Raw genomic sequence first — 25216 nt, forward strand, 5'->3', positions numbered from 1 at the left:
CACAACGCAATGAAGAGCAGTCCCCGCTCGCCGCAACTAGAGAAAGCCCGTGTGCAGCAACGAAGACTCAATGCAGCCAAAATGTTAATTAATTTAAAAAAGAAGATAATCTCACCTGTAAGCCTGTCACTCAGAAATAATCACTATTAATAATTTGGTGGATTGATACGATTCTAAAGTTCCTATAAAAATGCATTATGTTTTTTACAAGGCTGAGATAAGAAATTACATAATGTTTAGGATTATGCTGTTTTCCTTTGAAAATGTATCATGAACATTTCCCCATACTTCAGTATGTTGTTGATTTAATAATATATTCTTGGGAAAAATGTGTAACTTGGCTTATAATTATATGAAATTTAAATTTACATTGGCACCTTAGTAACAATATTATGTGGTCAGCAAGATATATATGCTAACTTTCAAGGTGATCAGATTCTATGTTTGGATATTTAAGAAAAAATTTAAAACTAAGTTTCATTTTGAGTGGCACAATGACCTAATATTCCACCTTTATGATAAGTGAAGTATGAATTATTATTTGAAGTGAATAATGAAGTTTATGAGAATAATATAGAAATTTTTATTGCCTATTCATAAATAATTTCAAGAAGACATCTCTGAGAAAATTTTAAGAGTGGTATTGACATGTAGCTTGCTTCAGAACAGATGCTTGAAAAATATTATGTTCTCTCTGAATCAACTTCTCATGGATTTGATTTTCTTACTTTCCACAACTGTAGTGCCTATGAGATTATCAAGCTGAAGGGGTATACCTCTTGGGCTGTTGGACTGTCTGTGACAGATCTGGTAAGATCAATTTTGAAAAATCTCAGGAGAGTGCATCCAGTTTCCACTATGGTTAAGGTAGGCTTAAATAGAATCTTCACTTATCATCTTTGTTTAGATATTGCTTAGTCTTTACTATGTGCCAGGCATTATACAAAATTTTGAGAATATGTTGGTGAACAAAATAGACAGAGGCCCTGACCTCACAGAGTTTAATGAAAGATAGGAACTTAATAAAACAATTACAAAAGCAAATATATAATAACACATTGTGTTAAGTGCTATGATGACAAACTACAAAGTTCTTAGAGTATACAAGAAGAGAATTTACTCTGCGGAGGGGGCGTTTGTGGTGGTTAGGGAAGATTTCCTAAGGAAGTAAAAATGACCTAATCTGAATAATGAGTAGAAGTTAATTTGCAAGGCTGGACTAATATTCCAAGCAGAGGGAACACATGTGTAGGGGACCTGAGGTAGATATAAGTGGAGAGCACTTGAGGATCTGAAAAAAAAAGGTCAGTTGTTGAAATGCACAGAGCAAAGGGAGCAAAGGGAAGTACATGATAAGGCTGGAGGAAGTAAGCAGGGTCAGGCCACTGAAAGTCTTATAAAGGGGTTTGGGTCCTTACCATAAGAGCTATGGAAAGCCACCAAAGGAACTTAAGAAAGGGACTGGTTTTACAATCTTTTTTGTTAAAAAGATTCCTGAGACTGTGATGGATGGAACAGATTTGAAGGGGACAAGAGTAGAGGTGGGTAAACTTGGGAAGAGGATGTGCATTAGCTCAGAACAGAGAGGATGGTAGTAGTAGAGATGAAAAGAAGGTGGCAAATTTGAGTTACACTATATTTAAGAGGTAAAATTCATAGGTCTTGATAACGGAATGAAGTGGGAAATAAGGGAGATAAAGGTCATTCTTAGGTTTCTGTTTTGCACAGTTAGATAAATGGTTATATGATCCACTGAGGAAAGGCATATTCAAAGAGAATCAGATTTGGTTAGATAGCCTCAACCACCAGAGGGCAGACAGCAGAAGCAAGAAAAACTACAATCCTGCAGCCTGTGGTCCAAAAACCACAGTTACAGACAGATAGACAAGATGAAAAGGCAGAGGGCTATGTACCAGATGAAGGAACAAGAAAAAACCCCAGAAAAACAAAGAGAATCAGGTTTGAAGATCATGTTTGTGGTTATGGAGAAATTGAATTTGAGGTGCCTTTGCAACATCTGAGAGGAAATAGGCAGTTGGGTACAAGCTTCTGGAACTCATAAAAGAGTTTTGGGTTGGAGTTATAAATAAGAGCATCATCCGCATAAAAAGTGTATATTAGGACTCTTCTAGTTAAAAGCCACAGACGCCAACCCAAACTAGCTTAAGCAAAAAGAAAATATATTGGCTCATGTAACTGAAATGCCAAGGAGGCCTGAACCACATGCTCAAACTATATCGTTAGAGCTGTCTTTTCTCTCCACAATCTTGGCTCATCTTTTCACTCTTATTGGCTTCAAGCTCACGTGGACTTTTTCCATGGGGCAACAGAGATGGCCCCCAGCAGCTGCAGGCTTAGAGCCTATAGTATCAGGACCCTGCCTCTCCCTTTACCCATGTTAATTTCTTGATAATTGGCCTTTCTGGGATCACTTGTCCATTCGTGTGATACTTGTCAGTTCGGAGAGAGGCAGTTCCTAAAAGAAAAAGAGAGGTTCTGTCAACATTAAAAAAAAAAAAAAGATACTAGACAGGCAAAGACAATAGATATCCCTTACACATGGTGACTGAAACCATGACTTTCAACGAGCTTGCCTAAGGAGAGAGTATAAAGTGAGAAGACAGATTGAGACTGAGTCTTGAGGAATTTCAGTATTAACAGCAGAGTTTACAGTGTGAGTCCACGAAGGTGACTAAGTGGTGGCCAGAGTTAAAAGAAGAACCAAGAGAACATGGAATCATGGTAACCAAGTGAAAGGAGGATGCCTTAAAGATGAAAGGATTGGTTTTCTGTTCTTGATTGATGTGAAGCCATATAAAATGAGGGTTAAAAATGCCAGGAAGATAAAGTAACAGAGGTCACTGATAACCTTAGCAGATGTTTAATAAAGTAATAGAAATGAAAAATTCTGATTGGAGTACACCAGGGTTTCCTTAACTTCGGCACTATTGATTTTGGGCTGGATAATTCTTCATTATTGGGGCTGTCCTGTGCATTGTGGGATGTTAGCAGCATCCCGGGCCTCTACTCATTAGATTCCAGTAGCATACCAGTTTTGACAATCAAAAATGTCTCCACAATTATACTCCAATAAAGATGTTAAAAAAAAAAACATCTCCAGACATTACCAAATGTCCCTTGGGAGTCAAAATCACCTCCAGTTGAGAACGTTTTAAGTAGACTGGAGAAATTAAAGCCAGTATAACCAGCTCTTTTGAGGTAAGTGGCTGTGAAATTAAGGAGAGAGAGCAGTAACTGGAGAGGAAAACCAGGGCAAGGTAAGTTTTTTTGTTGTTGTTGTTTAAAAGATAAGATGTAAAGAAGATATTGAAGATAGAAGTGATAAGCAGAGAGGGTGGGATCCAGAGCATTGGTGAAGGTATTAGTCCTAGAAAGGAGGAGGGACAACTATCTTTTTTAATAGGGGATAACAAAGAGAAGATAGGTAGTTAATCATATAGGTTTGTAAGTTTGGCATTGGAAGCATCTGATGACTTCTATCTTTTTAGTGAAAGGAGACAAAATCATCTACTGAAAGTCAAGGGAGGTATAGAAAAGTCAGATGTTTGAGAAGATTTGAAATCATCTTTGTAGATAGTGAGAAATAGAATTTGACAAAAAAATAAAGGCAGAATTACTGTCAGGTGGATGCTTATTTGAGGTAGATAAGCATTAATTTTGACAAAAGTTAAAGATCAGCTTTGTTGTGTGGTTTTCTCTAGGGATCTGAGTGCAGGAGTGGAGAAAGTAGATAACAATTCATCTGGGTTTGGGTTTTACTTGTGGAGTGTTAAAGGGGGAGAGAGAAGAGAGGAAGACAGAGAGATAGAGGTGTAGGTAGTTTTGGTTTCTATACTTGTTAAAAATGAGTTTGACCTTCTGCTAAAGGGTCACAGTCAAATTCAAGACCGTTGTCCTTAAATGTTATCTACATACAAATGAATAAATTACAAAAAAGAAAATGAGTAATAAAGAATTTACGAGATATTTATAAAAACTAAAAATTAAAATAGGCAAAGGGTATTAGGGTGTAGCAAAATAGTTACAAGAAAGGAATATAAGTTGGATACGGAGGAACCTCATAACAAGGTTCAGAGTAAGATACTTGGGGTGGGAGAAGGTCCCATGAGCTAAAGAAGACAAGAAACTGGAAAGAAAGGGAATTGGTTTGTTTATCCACATGGACAATGAAGTCACCAAGGATAATGGCACAAACTGGGATAGAGAGAGAAGATTGCTAGGTGTCAGAGTCTTTTATGAATGAGATGGAATACTCAAGAGGTTTGTAGACGGTCATTAGAAAGGGAAGAAGAGCTGAATAAGATGGGCCTCAAAAAATAGGGGGAATTTTTTTTTGTTTTTAAGAGAGCAAGGGATTAATAATTTGGAAGAGACAATGAGGAGTATACAGTGGATTCCACACTCTTTCTCTTTTGAGGATACAAAGGGCTGTGGGAGAATAAGCAATTACCCCCCAGAGGGCTCCTGAAGAAGAGTCAGGGAGGTGTCAAATGAATGCTCCTGAAAAGAGATTGAGTAATATGGGAATTTCATAGTCTTTACTGAACAAATCAATGGACGAGTTATAGTTTATAGGAAATACTTAAACATTTGACATTAAGAGCAGAATCATTTGTATGCTCTTATTCTTTTTCCCCAGTTACTTCATTTTTATTACTTCACATTTTCAGCAAATAAAGTTGCCAATAGAGTCTATTTAACATTAATATATTAACTTGATTTTTTGTCAAATAGGGAATTCTCTTTAAATAACCATTTCCTCACTTCATGGCCAGTCTACGAGGAAAGGAAGCAAATTTCAGTGCATCCAGGGGTCATTTGCCAACCAGGCATGATGCTTAAAGGGAAGAGGATAGGCTGGGGGGGGGGCAGCAGGTCATGGCAGTACACAGGGCTAGGCCAGGGCAGCCTTGGAGGTCAGGGCCCTTGTTTCAGTCTACCCAGCAGCCCCCAAATGGCATAATGGCATGGACATGCATTTCCAGTTCTAATCCAAGAAGCCCTTTCTAGTAGGAAGAGATACAGTGAAAGGAGAGAGCAAATTCCTGAAACACTAGCACGGAAGGCAGGAGGGCTTTTGCCCCAGCCACGCTGCCTTGTTCCTGATGCCACCCAACCCCTGGCAGCTCATGTTAAAGCTCTAAAAGGTATTGTGCTACACAGAGGGAGCAATAGAATGACCAAGGACAGGAAAGGGAAGCGGGGGCAGGCAAGTGTGACTGCAGCTGGAATGTGGCTGGGAAGGGAATGTGGGCTGACAGTCTGGTGGGACAGTGGCCTTCCATGGCGAGGCACGGACCAGAGTGGACGCGCAGGCTCAGTAGTTGTGGCTCACGGGCCCAGCTGCTCCGTGGCATGTGGGATCTTCCCAGAATGTGAGTAGAGCCTGGCAGGGGACCCTGAGGAGAAGACATGTGGCTGGTCTGATGGAGATCGTGAGGTTGAGTATAAAGTGGCTACCAAAATGAGGGAGTTGGACTGCAGTGGAAAAGGTGGATAGGGAGTCCCTCTGTGGGCCACTAGAGTAAAACAGGAACGCTGAGCTCCTGAGGAGAGCCCCAGAGACGGTGAGAGGGAAGCTTGGCTGAGTAGTGCCTGTGGGCTCTGAACTATCATGAGAAGCTGGGAGGCACCACTCCAGCGTCAAGGAGCCTCTCCCTTTCTCAACTCTAGTTCCTGGTAACTTTACAGGCACACCTGGAGGAACAACAAGACCTTCCCATTGCCTCCTCCAACCCTACATTCTGGGGTAGGAAAAGGCAATGGGTGGTAGGGGGCAGAGAGGTGTGAGAGGTCTATTGGGTCTTTTTACCTTCCAGGGAGGAGGTGGAGGCTGGTTTGTGGGCACGTAGGCATTGTGTGGGTTACCCAGGTTGTAATAGGCTCTAGCAGCTGCCTCTACAGCCTTGGCTTCAGCTGCAGGAGTGGAGGGAACATCAGGCCTGCTGATGGGAGGTTCCATGGCCCTAGGATAGGGTGGTGGCCACGGTTGCACCTATTCCATGGCCCTGTCCATCATGGAAGGTCCTGAATAGAAGCCAGGTGGTAGCCAGAGGGCAGGAGTACATTCCATTGTTGACTGGCAGGGGAATTACATAAACCCTGCTGGGCATGTGAGTACCTGTAACCTTGGGCTCCACCGGAGGCTTCACCTCTGGAAGCTTGAGAAGCCACCTGTTAGCATCTGTTGTCCAAACTCAGTGGCATCCCCTGATGTAAAGATTATACAAAGCAGAGCCTGCCCAGCCACTTCCTGCTTCTGCCTTCACTGTTCTCTTGATTATTTTACACCAAACACAGCCTGCTTGATCTCACAGTCCTTCATCAGACTGCATGGCATTCTTCCCCTTAGAAAGAAATATGACAAGGGTAAGGGGTAAAATAGACAGTGCCCTTTTTGGCCCCTTTGAAGGCATCTGGCACATTCTTCATGTCATTAAACACAAGTTCTTACATGATCATAGGACATTAGGATGCTCTTCGTATTGTTGACGATCACTCTACTGCCCTCCGAGTGATTCTTGAGCTCCATAGTCTCTCTGTGTATTCTTATTCTGAAGCTCTCTTGCATAGCTGCTTTTCCATATCAGGTTACTGAATAATAACCTAATTTTGCCTTTTAGGGCTTTTATGGAATAAAAGAAGAAATCTTTCTCAGTATCCCTTGTGTCTTGGGCCAAAATGGTGTCTCAGATGTTGTGAAAGTTAACTTGAATTCTGAGGAGGAGGCCCTTTTAAAGAAGAGTGCAAACACACTTTGGGATGTCCAAAAAGACCTAATATTTTAAAACCTTTTAATGTTCCATGTTTTATAGAACAGAAGATAGTAGACTGTATATTTTACATTTTGAAAGTATTTTCACCTGATCTTTAAAAAATAAAAAAACATTGGACCTATGACATAACTCCAGCCTCTCCAGGCTAGAAAAAGGAAATGGTAAAGGAATTTCTCTATTCTAATGATACTCAACCTGTACAGATGTAAGTTATACTTCCGAAGTATGTCATATATGTAAAAGTTGTCTTCAGGTTTAGTAGAATATGTATAATAATCCATTTAATATAGAACTTATGATTCTTCTCATAAAACAACAAAATTTCTAGTACTGAAATTTCATTTTATGCTTTCTTCCATTAGGGCACCGGCATATTCACTTTATATTGCTTCATTAACTTTATGTGTTTATATATAATCTTTACTAAGTACTTATTTTTAAGACAATGTATATCAGAAGTAAAATAGAAATATAACTTCATGGTATAAAAAAATTAAATGAAATATCTTCAACCCTGCAAGTATTATACCAATTAATATAAACTCTAATAGTTGATTTGGTCCCTCTGTTGAAATACCACACAGGGAGTTTAGACCATCCTCTAGGTTATTCGTTTAGCAAACTACTACTCTGCTTGCTGTGTTATGGTTATGAGTTCAGTATGACATGATTTCTGCCCTCAAGTATTTCACAGTGAGTATTTAGGGTACCTCATCTAACTGGTTATTGATGGATGCTTGGTAACAGTCAATTGGTAGCTCCCTCTTGGTGTCCAAGGTAGGAGTGCATGTGCTTCCTACAAAAATATATATTTCCTTGATTCCACAAAGAATTTAAGGCAGCTATAGGAAATATACAGTGAAACAAAAACTAAAAAATCAGGACCAAGGTAATTTACAAATTAGACTAGGACAGGACCAGTGGGAAAAATTAGAAGGCATATATGCAGACCCTGAGGACTTACATGGCTCTAGTGGAGGCAAACCCATTTGGTCAGAGAGTTACGGTTCACTCTGTTATTCTTGCTATTTAATAGCTTTCATTTCAGTCATCTATTACTGAACATAATTAGTTTCCCATTATTTTGTTGTCTTTACTTTTTTTTCAACTCTTCCCTTGAATGTACAAAATATGGTCATGAGAGTTCAGTTAGGATGGGGGGGAGGGGAGTCTTCTGTGGATTTTGTCTTGTTTTAAGCTCCTCTCTTACACCAAATTAAAGCTTCATTTTAGGAGATCCTTGCAGAGATCAAAAAGCTGCAAAATACACTTTCTACAGGGAATATTCTAGGAAATAAAACTGCTGTACATCATGTGTTCTCAGCTGGAGCAATATTGCCCCAAGGGGGTGAAAATTGGTTCTTGGTTGGAGGGTTGGTGAAAAAAATCTTTGATATTACAAGGGTTTGGCTCTCCAAAGCTCAACCCTACCAGACAAAAGTCTCACTCCAGAATATTTAATCTCATGCTGTGGGGGCAGGTGAGGGAGCTGAACGATTAGGGTTAATGTCTGAAGAAGTTCTTGAGGGAAAGATAATGAAAAAAGGTTGAGAAACACTGCTCTACGTTTTGTAAAAGAATTTGTCAGATGTGTATTATGTTTTATGATTCACAAATGAGTAAGAAAACAGTTAATTGGGTAGAATGTGGTGGGAGGAGAAGTGGAAACCTTGGTTCATCCCAAATTAATGGATGAGAGGGGGATTTTATTAGATTCTACATTTAATGACTTCACAAATAATGAGTTGTAGAAATGGTTATCAATTGTATATATGGTTATCAATTAGCACTGCCCTGATCAAATTCTTAGGGTTTTGTATCTTATTTAAAAATCTCCTTTGCATAGAGGGTTTAAATTAAAAATTTTGTTTTTTCTACTTAAGCTCATATTTGGGTGGTAAACAGCCCTGAGATCCCTTTCTCCCACAGCCCTGGTGAAAAATTCCCAATCAAGAGTCAAAAAGCCCTTATCCGATACATCTAGACAAGGTTTCGTTAGAAATAAATTTACTTGGGCTCCCTGGTGGATGGATTCTGGGCAAGGAACACTCCGTTTGATAGCTGAGTCCCTCTAGTTCAGTGTGCCTGCTGCACCTCGTGCGCTTGGAGCCCAAGGAGCCTCTCTGAAACCCGCCAGCCACAGGAACCTCAACCTGCAACAGGCAGCAGGCGCAGGTGCAGTGCCGCAGAGCTCGCCTGCAGGCCTCGCGCCTGCACCTGGCGCGCTTGGCCCCCGCGAGGTCCGCACGGGCTGGGCGCCGCCCTGCGCAGCCTCAGTAGCCAAAGGTTTTCCTCCTCTGAGCTTCAATCAGCTTTCCCTCTGCTTTCCTCCATTTTCTTCCCCTTCCTCCGGCGGCCATGAGCGGGGCCGCGGGAGTGCTGCGGGCTAGCGGGAGAGTGGGGGCCGCCGGAGTGTATGTTTTTTGCCTGGCATTGACTCTGTGTCCCCTGCAGGCGGCATGCATCCCGCTGAGGGGCGGCTGGCCCTTCACCCGTGTGAGGGTGGCGAGAAGTACCGCGCGCCTGGACGTCCTAGGCCCGGAGCCTGGGGACTCTGGGCTCGCGGACCCTGGGCTCGGTCCTGGAGCTAAGAGCCGGGGGAGGAGAAGAATGGGGGCCCGGGGCGCGGAGGGAAGGAAGAGCAGAGGCTTCAGGGCAAAGGCTGAAATAACTTTACCAGTGGTAGGTCTCATTTTTGGTGGAGCAGACCCTTTTCCTTCCTTCACTCCCTCTCAACCCCTCTTCACTGGACCCACCTTCCTCCTCCCCTTGGTTTGCCTCCTGGATGCTGGGCTGCTGCTGGCCAGAAATTATCCAGCTGCTTTGCTGGTCATCTTTGTCGTTCCCTGTGTGTCTGCAGCGCCTCCTTACCCACCGGGGCCCAGGAGTTTTCTATATGCGCCCTCTCACTACAGACCATATTCCAGATCAATCGGAAGTGGCTTTGTGGCTTTGCAGTTTTTCCTCAAGATGGCGACCGTCAAGCGTGAATTTAAGATTTTCGTTTCAGAAGAGGCCATTCATCCCAGTAAGGAAGTGGATCAGTTGCTATGGCCTGTGCTGTCAGCATCTTATTAAAAGTAAGTTATACACCATTCTCAACAAGTTAATCCAAATCAGCCCCTTAAGAAGAAAAAAATTAAGGTTAGGGGACCATATATAAGCGAATACGTGATAGTAGAAATTAGCTATGCCAGAGGGCCATTTGGGCATTTTGCCTTTAAATAAAAAGTTTTTTTCCATCTGCCTGTGCTGCCTTGCTCCATGGCTGCTTCCCAGCACAGTCAGCTGTAGCCCCGGGGTAGCACCTGTTGTCCAAGAGCAGTCAGTAGCTTGCCGCTTCAGCTCTGGACAAGTCTATCAAGTGCTTTGACACATTTAAGAAGCAAGTACATGGCATTTTCGGAAGGTAGCATGGTCCTCAAGTGAGTTACTGGTATTTTACATTAGCAAAATAACTCAGTTTTTGACAGGTTACAAACAAAAAAACTTTCTCTTTATGCATTTTATTCTTTTAGAATAAAATACATGCTGCTGTAATAAAATTGCCTTTAATCACTTAACAAGCCTAACCTTGACTCAAGCAGTGAATGCCTGTAAATATAATAAATGAAAAAAGCTAGTGTTTTTGTAACATAAAACAGTATCATTTATAGCTTGTCAATCGCATTTTGTCATCCAGCAAAAATAAAAAGCCTGGTAGAGAATTAAGTTATCTTCATACCTGCAAATGATGGAGGCTGTTTTTGTTAAGACTGTCAGAATTTACTAACCACAATTATGACATACAGTCCAAAGAATGCAGTCATCTCCTTATCATGTTAATTGTTCTCTTTTGAAGATGTGTTGTGTTGACTAATTGAACAATAATTCAAGTAGAGCGTCTCAGGAGAAACCACTTGAGCTCTGTCTTTGGAGTCTGGCTGGCGGCCCTGAGCATTACCAAAGGCTCTGACTCGCCCTGACTTTGTGTCGTCTTTTTTTTTAATTAATTTATTTATTTATGGCTGTGTTGGGTCTTCGTTTCTGTGCGAGGGTTTTCTCCAGTTGTGGCAAGCGGGGGCCCCTCTTCATCGCGGTGCGCGGGCCTCTCACTGTCGCGGCCTCTCTTGTTGCGGGGCACAGGCTCCAGACGCGCAGGCTCAGCAATTGTGGCTCACGGGCCCAGCTGCTCCGTGGCATGTGGGATCTTCCCAGACCAGGGCTCGAACCCGTGTCCGCTGCATTGGCAGGCAGATTCTCAACCACTGCGCCACCAGGGAAGCCCCTGTGTCGTCTTTTACAGGCCTCATCTTCTGCGCACGGCTTCATTCCCAGTGGGCTGGAAACAACCTAGGGTTGTGTTTTGTTTGGGAGTTGTTTGGTCAGGACCTTTTGAACATTAGTGTCCCAATGAAGTACTAGATATTATTTATGTAAGAATGAGTCTTTTTTAACAATAATATCCTTTCAGAAATTTCTAACTACTTTGTAACTGCATGACTTAACCTGGTGATAAAAGCAGTTATTAAAAATCTACCTTTTCCCCCACCCCCCAGAAAAAGTAAGTTATGTGCTCTGTGCCATTGGGTTAACCAAGTTTTCCTTAGTTGGAGGCAAGGCCACCACATATCGTTGTGCAGGTTGTGTCTAGTTCAAGAGGTGACTGGGGGCCTATCCAGCCCCTGCTGGCTTAACCCAGAGGAACAGGTGCTCTTTTCTAATTGTTCCACCCAGAGGGGGCTGCTTTTTCTAGTTCTTATGATGGTATCCTATGTGTTAGAAGCGTCTCTATGTGAAAGCATGTTGACATTTCACTTTCACTCAATGTGGTGATACTATGAGGTCCCCCTTTGCTTGACTAGGAAACTCTGCTCACAAGTAAAACAACTGGAGAAATAGGTGGCAGAAAAAGAGTGTGCAACTTGTCAGTTGTGGTAGGTGTCCTACTAGTAACAAATACAATAATCTTTTTCCTTTAAAAATCTCTCTCCCATTTCCTGGTCTCTATTTTTGTTTCCCTTCCTTCTTTATTCATGTTAGGTTAGTTTTAGTGTTTAGTTTTCTTAGTATTGATGTCGCTAATAAAGTTAGCTTCCACTTTTAATGGAGAGACACAGGACTAAAAAGATCTGACCCCTTGCTAAGAATATTACCCTGATCTGAACACATAACGTTTTGGTAAATCATAATAAACTCTTTTAGCTATGATTTGCTTTTATTAATGGAATATCTATAAGATTTCTTCAAGCTACCTTTCTGTAGCCTTTAATCCTGGCATGATTTATTGGATTTAAAGGATTAGGCCTGGATTTCACGTCTAAATGACATAAGGCACCGAGAGCGTCAGGTACTGTCAACTGCTGCTTCCGGCAATCATATGAATTCCTCATGACTCATTTTGTCCTACCAGCTATAATGCCTTTGTCAGCAGTGTCCTCATTGCTAAGAAGAATACACATACATGAAAACCAACACATTTGCTTACAACATTGATTATAATGATAATAACAATATGCTTTGTATACATTATCTGACAGCCCTGAAAAGTAATTATTAGATCTATTTTATAGAGGAGAAAAAAGCCACAGACTGTCTCAAGTTGCATGAATAGATAAGTGTATACAGATAATATATACATGATACATTGTCATTAACTGAAGTCCATACTTTGGTTTTTACCTAACGTTCTTTTTCTGTTTTAGTATCCCTTCCAGGATACTACGTTACATTTAGTCATTCATGTCTCCTTAGACTCCTCTAGACCGTGACAATTTCTTTTTTAGGCTTTCCTTGTGTATTTTTTTTCCCCAGCCACGCCGCGCGGCTTGCAGGATCATAGTTGCCCAACCAGGGGTTGAACCCGGGCCCTGGCAGTGAAAGCACTGAATCCTAACCACTGGGCCACCAGGGAATTCCTGAGGCTTTCCTTGTTTTTGATGACTTTGGCAGTTTTGAGGAGTACTGGTCAGATATTTTGTAGAATGCTCCTCTATTGGAATTTGTCTGGTGTTTTTCTCATGGTTAGACTGAAATAATGGATTTTGGGGAGGAAGACACAGAGGTTAGGTAGCATTTTCATCACATCATTTCCAGAGTACATACTATCAACATGATTTATTACAGTTGATGTTGACCTCAGTCACTTGCTGAGGTAGTGTTAGGTTTCTCTACTGTAAAGTTACTCTTCTTTCCATCTTTCCATGCTGTGCTCTTTGGAAGGAAGTCTCTATGTACAGCCCACACTTAGGGAGTGGGGAGTTATGTTCCCTCTCCTTGGGAGTAGAGTATCTTCATAAATTATTTGGGATTCTTCTGCATGGGAGATTTGTCTTTTCTCTCCTTTTTATTAATTCATTCAGTCATTTACTAATATCAGTATGGGCTCATGAATTTTATTTTATATTTTGGGTTATAATTAAGTGCATCTTTATTTTGTTTCTCAAGTTGTTCCAGCTTTGGCCATTGGGAGCTCATTCAGTTGACTACTGTGTCCCTTTGACATACCCCCATCAACATAGGGTTTTTGTTTAGTTTGAGCACTTCTCTAGTTTCTGGCATATAAGATCTTTCAGCTTCTTCTTGTTGTATATTTTCTGCTTCAGTCGTAAATCAGCCTTTTTTTTTTCCCCAAGGAGCCCTGATTCCTTTTATTGGAGTATGATATTATAACCCAAGACTGAGTGCTAGGTGTGCTCATTTCTACACAGAACATTTTAAAAACTATGTTTCAAAGGTAATTTTGTCAATAGTGTAATTCTGCTCCATGCTACTATAATCTCTGTAAATAATTTAGAGTATCCAGAAAGCATTGGCATCTCATTAAGCAACAACCTTTTCTTTGTGATACAGTTTAGACTTCTAGGCTAATAAATTATAATCAAGTTTAAAGTGCTTGGCTTTGAATTTCCATTAGTTAGAATAAAGTAAAAAGATCCAACAATATAAGTTGAACATGTACTTAAATTATGGATACTTGATCATTTATTTCTAAGTACTAGCTCAAAGCCATTGGTTTTTTTCAGTGAAGATTTTAATAATATATAATAAAGATAATATGTAGTTATTTACAACATTATTTTTCAAAAGGTAATACATTCACAAGGTTAAAAAATAAAAGTAATATAAAAAGATATACATAATATGTATAGCTGATTCACTTTGTTATAAAGCAGAAACTAACACACCATTGTAAACCAATTATACTCCAATAAAGATGTTTAAAAAAAAAAAAGATATAGAGAAGTCACACTTTCATCCTGTTTCCATCCAACCTTTCCCCTAAATTCCACTTTAGGAAACCATTTGTCAGTTTCTTGTGTATCCGCTAGAGTTTCTTTTGCAAATACAATATATAATTTTCCTCCTTTATTACATATGAAGTAGCATGCTCGAAATATATAGTACTATTTTCCTCCTTTATTACATATGAAGTAGCATGCTAGAAATATATAGTATTGATTCCTTTTTGCATGTAACATTGCTTGATTAAAGAACTATAAAATTTTAGAGTTGGAAAGGGCCCTATGTTTTAATCTATTTATTCAAAAAACTTTTATTGAGCGTCTATGTGCCAGGTTAATGCTAAGCACCAGATGAATGAAAATGAATGACTTCCTCTTCTCTAGGAGCTCGTAGTCCGGTGAGAAATTCCTTCTCCAGAATCCCTTCTTTATCATTGTGCAGCCTCAGCTTAAATTGAAGAGGTGTTCACTACCTTCAGAGACTGTTCTGTTTATTAAATGGCTTCTCTGTTTGGTTTCCTAATTGTGAGCTGAAGCTTTCCTCCTTGTAGCTTGTATCTCTTCTAGTTTGGACTTTTATATCATGATGAAATGTTGAACAGATTCATTATGTCTTCCCTGAGTCTGATAATTCATAAGGTAGATATAGATTGCCAGTATAAGAATTTTCTTTCATTCTCCAGTTAATCCAGACGCCCCCCTCTCCCACTTGACTAATGTCTTGTTAGGGCTTGAGTGATGAACTTGCCTTTGTGGATGCTGATGAAGGCAAATTAATGGGTGAGACAGTGGGTCTGCAACATGGCAGCCCTTTCATGAAAATCCTAAATATTTTTTCCAGCAAAGGTTACTGTCATAGCTAAATACTATAAATATTCTAATAGTACATTAATAAATATCTAAGAAAATCATATCTTTATATCATGACTTCCCCAATTGTTATAAAGTTGGTTGCTCCCTACCCTGTAGTCTCATAACATGTTCAGATTTCATTAGGTTATACTTAATTTGTCTACAGGGCTTTCTACAGCACCAGAGTGAGTTCCTGTGAGCAGCAGTAATAGTAATTATAATGACAGTAATCATTAATTGATTGCCCATTTTGTGCCAGCCACTGAGCTAAAGCACTTTATTTTATTTAATAACCTCAGCACAATTCTGTGATGTTTCACAGCTGATGCACCTGCACATCAAGGTTAAATAAAAGTGATGGAGTAAGAATTTGATCCCTTTGTTTTGACTCAAAAGCCTAAGCTCTTAACTACTGTACTTTATTTACTTGGCTCCCAGGAGGTAATTGTATGAACAAATGAATGAACCAATATATCCCCGTTCAAGGGTCTTTTCATACCACATCTATCTCTAAGTAAACATTCTCATTTACCAGAACAATGTACATTTTGACCTTTTATTCTATAAAGTGCAAGATGTATGTATGTTGGGAGGTTGTTAAAACAAATGTACAAGGAAAATTTAGTACTAATTTCCTGAAATTAAGAGTGCTATGGGCATAGTAGAAGATCTAAGAGAGCTCACTCTTTAGTAAAAAGTGTGGTTATTGAGCTGAACAGGAAATATGTACTCAAATTTTAGATGTTTTCTCCCATAATGTTTTCTATTCAAATCTTTCCCCAGATTATTTTGTCACTGCAAACTCAACATAGTGATTATCACAGCAGGTGCAGGCCAGATAAAGAGAAACATACCTTGATTTAATCCAGAGAAATGTGTCCATGTTTAAATTAATGATTTCCAGTATTATCTAACACAGTCTCCACTGTAAAGTGATTATTGTTTCCAATCCAGGTCACCTTTATTTTGGCTGTTCAGTGAACAATAATTTTGTGTGTGTTGGGGGGGTGGGTTTAGTAACTTGGTAGAGAAAAATAATGGGTATTAAACTCTAAACTACCGATATAGCCAGAATCGCTTCCTGTTTTGTTAATTTAACATGTATTTTGCATAATCAGTGTGTGTACCATAATGAAGATTTCTTTAAATACTAACGTATATGAAAAGATAATTTGCTGAATCGTAGTGTGTAAATCCAAGTTTTACAAACTAAAGACTTTCATATCTGAGCTGTTTTCCAGATTGCTGAGGGTGCTGAAGTGAAAGCACAATACGTTATTGACTAACCCTCCAAGATTGTACTAGACTCCTCACTGGTGCATGCACAAAGTGGACAAATTTAAGATATACTTTGGAAATAAAACATGCAGGACCACTGACAGATTTTGTATAGTGAGGGACAGGGAAGAGTAAAAAATGACTTCTGGATTTTTACCTTGAGCGATTGATTGGATGGTAGGTCCATTTACCTGAATTATGATGCTTTCAAGGAGGTGGGAGTCAGTGAAGGAAGTAGGAGGGAGTGTTGAGTTTAGGGGAGAAAAACCAAGATTTCCAATTGGGACATGTTAAATTTGAGATATCTGAAAAGATACTCAAGAGGAGATATCAAACAGGTAGCTGGTAGCTGATTATGAGTCTGGAGCTCAGAAATCTAGGTTGTGATATTCAGCCAAATGACTGTATTTTTTTTTTAATAAATTTATTTATTTATTTATTTATTTTTGGCTACGTTGGGTTGTTGCTGTGCGTGGGCTTTCTCTAGTTGCAGCGAGTGGGGGCTACTCTTTGTTGCGGTGCGTGGGCTTCTCATTGCGGTGGCTTCTCTTGTTGCAGAGCACGGGCTCTAGGCGCACGGGCTTCAGTAGTTGTGGCACATGGGCTCAGTAGTTGTGGCTCGTGGGCTCAGTACCTGTGGCTCACGGGCTTAGTTGCTCTGAAGCATGTGGGATCTTCCCAGGCCAGGGCTCGAACCCGTGTCCCCTGCATTGGCAGGCGGATTCTTCACCACTGAGCCACCAGGGAAACCCACTCTCAGCACTTCTATTCAACATAGTATTGAAGTCCCAGCCACAGCAATTAGACAAGAAAAAGAAATAAAAGGTATGCACATTGGAAGGGAACAGGTAAAACTGTCACTATCTGCAGATGACATGATACTCTATGTAGAGGATAATTCGAGCCCTGGTCTGGGAATATCCCACACGCCGCGGAGCGACTAGGCCCGTGAGCCACAATTGCTGAGCCTGCGCATCTGGAGCCTGTGCTCCGCAACAAGAGAGGCCGCGACAGAGAGGCCCGCGCACCGCGATGAAGAGTGGCCCCCACTTGCAGCAACTAGAGAAAGCCCTCACACAGAAACGAAGACCCAACACAGCCATAAATAAATAAAAATAAATAAATAAAATTAAAAAAACAGAAACAAAAACAGCTTATACAACTCAATAACAAAACAACAAACAACCCAATCAAAAATTGGGCAGAAGGCCTAAATAGACATTTCTCCAAAGAAGACATACAGATGGCCAATAGGCACATGAAAAGATGCTTAACATCACTAATCATCAGAGAAATGCAAATCAAAATGACAATGAGATATCACCTCACACTGGCCAGAATGGCTGTTATTAAAAAGTCTGCAAATAACATGTTGAGAGGGTGTGGCGAAAAGGGAACCCTCCTACACTGTTGATGGGGTTGTCAGTTGGTGCAGCCATTATGGAAAACAGAATGGAGGTTCCTCAAAAAACTAAAAATAGAGTTGCCATATGATCCAGCAATTCCACTCCTGGGCATATATCCAGAGAAAACTATAATTTGAAAAGATGCATGCACCCCTATGTTCACAGCAGCACTATTTACAATAGCCAAGACATGGAAACAACCTAAATGTCCACTGCAGATGAATGGATAAAGATGATGTGGTGTGTGTGTGTGTGTATGAAATGAAGAGTGAAATAATGCCAACATGGATGGACCTAGAGATTATCATACTGAGTGAATGGTTTAAGAAGATATGGCACATATATACAATGGAATATTACTCAGCCCTAAAAAAGAATGAAGTATTGCCATTTGCAGCAACATGGATGGACCTAGAAGAATATCATACTATGTGAAGTAAGTCAGACAGAGAAAGACAAATATTATATGATATCACTCCTATATGGAATCTAAAAGAAATGATATAAATGAACTTATTTACAAAACAGAAATAGACTCACAGACATAGAAAACAAACTTATGGTTACCAAAGGGGAGAGGGAGGTAGGGAGGGATAAATAAGGATATGGGATTAACAGATACAAACTGCTATACATAAAATAGATAAGCAACAAGGATTTACGGTATAGTGCAGGGAACTATATTCAATATCTTCTAATAACCTATGATGGAACACAATTTGAAAAAATACATATATACATCTGAATTACTTTCTGTACACCTGAAACTAACACAATATTGTAAATCAACTATACTTCAATTAAAAAAAAAACTAAAATAGGATAATGACCCCAAAATACAGATAGTACTAAAAAAAAAAAAAAAAAAAAAAGTGTGTCTCTTCTAGCGAGCAATATAGTTAGATCTCATTTTATGCAGTGTGAAAATCTCTGCCTTTTGAGTGGACTGTTTATTCACATTTACTGTTACTGTGATATGTTTGGATTTATGCCTGTCATTTTGCTGTTTCTGTATGTCTTGTGTCTTCTTTTGTTCCTTGGTTGCTCCTTTACTGTCTTTTTTTGCATTTTCTAAAGTACCATTTTAATTATTTAATTTTAAATTATGTTTTTTGAGGGTTTTTTTTTAGTGGTTGCTCTTGGAGTTACAATATCAGCTTAAGGTACCTGGATGTACTTCACATTTTTGCACACTTAATTCCAATAAAATATAGAAACTTTGCTCCATTGTAGCATCAATCCCTCACCCACTTTTGTGCTATTATTGTTGTATATGTCTATATGTATTAAAAATTCAACAATACAGTGTTATAATTATTGCTTTATATAATCTTAAGTCTTTTGTAGAAGCTAAGAGAAGACAAAAATATATTTATGAATTTTTTTATATTAACCTTATTTTTCACTTTTGGTATTCATTTCTTTGTCTAGATTTGAGTTACTGTCTGGTGTCACTTCCTTGCTCTACTCTAGTATCTTTCCCTTCCTCTTCTGGTTGTTATTGTCAAATACCTTCTATCTGTATATCTTGTAGGCCCAACAATAAATTTAATATAGTTTTATGCAGTTGTGTTTTAAATAAGAGGTAGGTGTATGTGTGTGTATGTATGTATACACACACACACACACATTTATATAAATAAATTATATTTCACTATTACCAGTGCTCCTTTCTTCATGTTGGTATGAATTGCTGCGTGGTATCACTTCCTTTCAGCCTGAAGAAACTTCTTCAGTATCTGTTGTAAGGCAGGTCGGCTGCTAGCAGTGAATTCTCTCAATGTTTATTTATTTGGGAATGTCTTTATTCTGCCTTCATTTTTGAAATATGGATTTGCTACATATAGTACTCTTGGTTGAGTTTCTCTTCCAGCACTTTGAATGTCATTCAACTGTCTTCTGGCCTCCATTGCTTCAGATTAGAAGTTAGCTGTTAACTTATTTTGGTTCTCTGGTATGCAGTGAGTCTGTTTTCTCCTACTATTTCCAATATTTTTTCTGTGGCTTTTGACAGTTCAACTATGGTGTGTCTAAGTAAGAATCCCTTTCAGTATATCCTACCTGGAGTTCCTTAAACTTCTTGAATGTGCAGATTAATGTTTTTCATATTTGGGAAGTTTCACCCATTATTTCTTTGAATGTGTTTGCGCCTTTCCTCTCCTTCTGGTACTACTATAACGCATGTTGGTGTGTTTAATGGTCCCCCACAAGTCTCTGTTATTTCTTGTTTTCTTTCTGATCTTTAATTTCTGTAGTTTACAAATTACCAGACATTTTCTATGAGACAAACCTACCATCTCCAAATAAGGCCTTTTTTCTATACTTAAGACCTTTATCTTTTTCCTGTCCTATTGCATTGGCTAGGAGGATCTCCAGTAAGATGTTAAATAGAAACAGTGATAGTGGGTGTATCCTTGTCTTGTTCCTGACTGTAATGAAAATACTTCTAAATTTTCTTCATTATTTGTGATGTTTGTTTTGGATTTTTGATAGATACCTTTTTAGGTTAAGTTTCCTTTTCTTCTTAGATGGTTGAGTTTTACTTTTATTAAACCCTAATGGATTTGGAATTTCATCAGGTTTTTGTACAATTCAAATGATCTTTTTCTTTAAATCTCACATAGTGTAATATATTAATAGATTTTCTGATATTGAACCATCTTTGCATTTCTGGGCTAAAACTTACTTGGTCATGAAGTAGTTTTCAAAAACCCCACTTAAGTATATTTGCTAATATTTTATTTAGTACTTGTGTATCTGTGTAAATAAATAATATGAGTTTACTATTTTTTATCTGGTCTTTTGCTCAGTTTCGGTATCAAGGTTTTACTATATCCCCACCAAAAATTTTTTTCTGTTATCTAATAAAATAGGTTGCATAAGAACAAACTGTTCCTTGAAATTTTGATATAACTTGTTTGTAAAACAGTTGAAAGGGTGAGGGGCTAGATTTTTGTTAAAAGTTCATTAATGTAATTTGTTTATTCAGATTTTCCATTTCTTCTTAAGTCATTTTAGGAAGTTTTCTAGCTGTCCATTTCATCCAAGTTTTATACTGGCATGTGTTTCATATTTTATGACTTTCTAAACCTTTACTGTAGTTCTGCTTACCTATCCTGTTTCCTAATATTATTTGTTGGGGACATTGTGCCCTCGTTTTGCTAGATATTCCTCTAACTTATTAGTCCTCCTCTCCCCAAGAATTACTTTCTATTTTATTGATACTGATGTTTTTAATCTTACTACTTTCTGCTTATTTTTTAAAACTTCCTTTTACTTTATGGTTAGTAACTCTTATCCTTGATCTTTTTTGTTTTTAAAAAAATGCACTTAAGAATATAAACTTAACAGTAAGTACCACTTTTTGTTTTGTTTTGTGGCACTTTTATTGTCATTCAGGTATAAGTATTTTGTAATTCCTAGTTTTATTTTCTCTTTAACTCAGCAAGTTGAGTATGCTTTTAGCTTTGAAACATTTTAAAATTTGTTATATTGTGGTTGATTCTAACATAGCTCAATTGAGATCAGAGAAATGCGGGTTAACATCCACTCTTTGAAATCTGTTAAGGCTTCCTTTGTGACCTAGTTAATACAGTTTTTGTAAATGTTCCTTTATGTATTTGGGGGGGAAATAGACTTAATTGGAGGATCTTTCTATATCCATTCACACTTATTGATTTGGCTTAGTTTTACTAAATTACAAATTTTTAATTAATTATTACTGATCTGTCAGTTTCTGATAAAGGTAGTTACTCAAATCCACCTAGCGTTTCCCAATTTTTTTCCAATATATTTTGAGGCCATTTCAATGAGTTACATCTAAGTTCATGATTATTATGTACTGTTGGATTGTTTCATATATTATGTAGTATCTCTGTGTATACTTAGTAATGCTTTTTTATTGTTGAAATTCTCTTGTTTGCCATTACTGTATCTGCACTAACTTTCTGGCTAATAGTTACCACTTTTTAAATTCAATGAGAAAAAAATTCTGATAAAATAATGTTTAAAATAGTTCACATACCCAAAACATCAGACTATGCCAAATTTTCTTCCCTTGCCTAGTGGGACTAAGGCCTGATTATGTTTTGCCTGACAGTTACATTCCATGTATACTTGTTTCTCTGTTTCCCTTAACTTAAGATTTTTGCTCTAAATGGATTATTCTCTGAGAAAAATTATTTCAAAGAAAGACTTGATAAGGGATATTGATTTGTTTAAATTTTAATGGCATGAATGAATGTGTGTGCTTCTGCACAAAAGTCTATACAAAGTAGCGACAAAAGTTTGTCATAATTTATTTCTGTTGGGTAGATATTGTTGAAACTATGGTGTAACTGGAGTTGGATAGAGAACTGTTTTTTTCCCCCCAACGAAACATCAGACTTAGTTTTAATTTAGATAAATGTAAAAAAGTTTATCATTTAAAGTGAGAACTTTTTCTGACTTGAATTTTTTCTTCTCAGTGGGTATCTTAACTTTGTAGCATGGAAGTTAAGAGCATTTCCCCAAAACTGTAGGTATTGGGAGTGGCTGTCATCTGGCCACTGCCCCTTTCCATTTCTTGACTGGGCAGAGGCTTGGTGTCCACTCTGAAAGCCGTCATGGTTTGTCCTTTCAGAGCACAGAGACTCAAGTGGTAAGCCTAAGAGTACCACTGAGCTGTGCACACTCTCTGAAATATATTTCAGATCATATATTTAATCATAAAGTAAAATACCTCCTGGGTGAAAGGACTTTTATTCTACTTTAGGTCCTTTTAGTAGTGTTTTAATTTTTAGCACATTATTTTTATAATAAAATAACTTACCAGAAATACAAGTTTGAAAAAAATGAGAATGTTACTACAATCCTACATATATGTACAATTAAGATTATAAGACTTTCTTAACACAGCACTAAGTAACAAGATGTAGTTTACATTTAACTTAGGATACTCTAGTTCAGAAAGGTCAGTATTGTAATTCAGGTAACATGAATTCTTCCTATTAACTGGAGAAAATTAAAGGGAAGAGGAGGAGGGGTGCTAATATGATAGCAGTCCTTTTTATCTTACTTTCTTCTGGCTAAGAACCCTTGGAATTGATCTAATACAAACCCCTGGCTATGGAAAAGGACTTGAAGCGATAAAAGTTAAAACTTATAGTTGAAAATTTCAAAACTTTCACTTTCTTGTTTGGAGAATCTCTGCCAAGACGATAGAATTGTGGGCTCCATCCCTGAAGATTTTGATTTAGCCGATTTGGGATAGGGGGCTTAGACATCTGAATTTTTGATAGTTTTCTTGAGCGTTCCTAGTTGTAAACCACTCAGGGCAATTGTAACAGTTTTGCTAAGGTTAAAAAAAAACAACAACCTGTTATATAATACTATGTAATGAATGGATTTGGGGGTATCTTTTTCTTAGTTCCTGTGTGGAGTGGAATGAACATTGCTGCGGTCTCTCCGAAGGTTCTGAACTCAGATAAAGGAACTGATAAAGACCTGAGCAGGAGGAAAATGTCTGCAAAGTAGTGGTTGCCAGGTAGTATGTTTTGTATTTTCAGTACCTTGGAAGTTAGCTGTAAGCCTGAATTGTGCCAGAGGGATGAGACTTGGGTCCTTTAAGTATATGTTGTTGTATCTGCCGGACTTTTCTTTCCTTAGCACTTCTACTTTTATTTTGGTGTGATCATATTCACATTATAAACTCTTAAGCAGTTAGGGACTAAGTCTGTCTCACTCACTGCTGAGCCTAACCCAGTATCTGCCATATAGCAGGCACTCACTTGTTAACTGACAATATATTTTTTCTAATTGTTGCTATATATTCTTTACTGTTAATAGTAAAATTGATTTCACATTAACTTCTGGATCTCTGTACTTACCGTCATTAACTGTTTTCCTACCTTACATAACCAACTCCTATAAGAAATGCCTAGGAGAAATTATTGATGGAAACATTTCAGATTTGTGGCATTGTCAGGCTGCCATAATATGGATGTTCAAAGACAAGTATTTCTTCTAAAATTAACTTATGTTCATGATTTCTTCCAACTCCACAGTGGCTGTGAGGTGATTAAAAAGAAATGGGGTGTTGCCCTATCTGTGCTGATTTAACCAAGTATTCTGAAAAATCTTAGGAGTGCATCCAGTTTCCACCATGAGTAACGTAGGATGTTTATGTTTGAAAAAATATTTAATATCAACATAAGATAGATGTAAAAGAGAATTGATGAAAGTTTTTGAAGTTGATCTTGTGGAAGCACCTCTTTTCCTAAAATCTGTTCTTTGCTGCTGCTGCTGAAGAGACAGAGACAAAGGGATGGTGGTAGAGGAGGAAGAGGCCTACCTTTGTAGACCTCTGTCCTGACCTAGTGTGGTATTTCTTATACATTCTATTAGATAAAAGTCTTATTGCATCTTTATTATTTAACTGAGTGAACTAGCTCTACAAATATCTAGTAACATTGGGAACCACTGTGGTAGGTCTTGCCACATTTTGAGTTGTTCTCTAACAGTTTCAATGAGGTCCAGTGAAGAGACCTAAGAAAGAAGCACTGATCACAAAAGTATTAGCAGTTGGTCTCCTGGGGAGGGGGAAGTTGGGGCCTGGATAAGATCCCTTTGCTAGTTTGAATGGGAGAAGGTAAAGTAAAATGGAATTAAATCCCTGGGAATAAAGTAATAGGAATTTTGAAGTGGTTCCCTGATAGGCAGTGGTTTAGGGGCAAGGAGATAGGAAAAGGAGGGTTGGTCCCAGCAAACATGGCAAGAGGTTGGGGCCTATGTGGGAAGATGGCAGATGATTTTGAACAATAAATATGTCTAGTCATCTGTTTCAAATTGTTCTTTCCTTGTATCTTTTTCTGCTACAGTTCATACTACAAATCTGTTAAATACTCAATTCACCCAGCAACTGTTGTTTCTCATATTGCAGACCTTTGTTAGAAGAAAAGAGAAAGGAATAATTTTTAAGTCTTTACTTTCAGGGCCACTATTGAATAAATGAAGAATATACCTTAGTGTTCCATGTATCCTGGGAGAGAATATTATTACAGACCTCATAAAGGTAAAGCTGACCTCTGCAGAAGAGGCCCGTCTGAAAAAGGGTGCAGAAACTCTCTGGGAAATTCAGAAGGAGCGCAAGTTTTAAAGTTGCTTAAAACTACCGTTCTGAAGTTATCGAAAGAGAGATAGTAGTTACTTACAGGATTAAATACGTAAAACTTTTGAATAAACTCAAATTCCTAAAAGTCGGAAAAAAGAAGGAGGGAAGAGTGACTCCTCTATTTAGCCCCTCAGCTCTTTTATTTAGCATTCAAATGTTGGATGATACTTATTTTTTATAATTCCTAAGTCACTGCATCAAATAAGGTATTTTGGTACCTCTGATGTACCAGTACTTGCCTTGTATATTATATATGTAGTTGCCATTTGGTCCAAAAGAATGTATGATGTGTGTTTATTGTGTTTAGAGACCATGATTCTTTTCATCAAGTGTATGCTAATTATTTCGTTCTGGCTGGCTGATAAACCTGTGTTCATTTGTATGCTATAAAAAAGCTGTAACTTCCTTTACCATGTAAAAATAAATGTATACACAAAAATAACTCATTTAAATGTTAGCTTCAAACCTAACACTAGATTAAGCCTTGCTAGTTTCTATTCTGATAATTTT

At 38.4% G+C, this 25216-nt stretch overlaps 1 protein-coding gene and 2 pseudogenes across 4 annotated transcripts in view; 2 read left to right on the plus strand and 1 right to left on the minus strand.

The window, feature by feature from the left end:
* The window catches only part of LOC118900167 (L-lactate dehydrogenase C chain), a 53881-nt gene extending 46962 nt beyond the window's left edge, over positions 1–6919 (plus strand). The window contains exons 7-8 of one of the 4 annotated variants that reach the window (XM_036862454.1): positions 744–867; positions 6645–6919. In XM_036862454.1, coding sequence (XP_036718349.1) covers positions 744–867; positions 6645–6809 — 289 coding nt within the window. In that variant the 3' untranslated portion in view covers positions 6810–6919. The remainder of the gene's footprint in view (positions 1–743; positions 868–6644) is intronic. The other 3 variants (XM_036862455.1, XM_036862456.1, XM_036862457.1) reach the window with 3 other exon arrangements.
* LOC118898977 lies at positions 2429–6555 on the minus strand (annotated as a pseudogene).
* A 2236-nt stretch (positions 6920–9155) lies between the features above and the next one.
* On the plus strand, positions 9156–24691 carry LOC118899543 (annotated as a pseudogene).
* Positions 24692–25216: the final 525 nt, after the last annotated feature.

This window comes from Balaenoptera musculus, chromosome 8 (genome assembly GCF_009873245.2).
Source record: "Balaenoptera musculus isolate JJ_BM4_2016_0621 chromosome 8, mBalMus1.pri.v3, whole genome shotgun sequence".
NCBI lineage: Eukaryota > Metazoa > Chordata > Mammalia > Artiodactyla > Balaenopteridae > Balaenoptera > Balaenoptera musculus.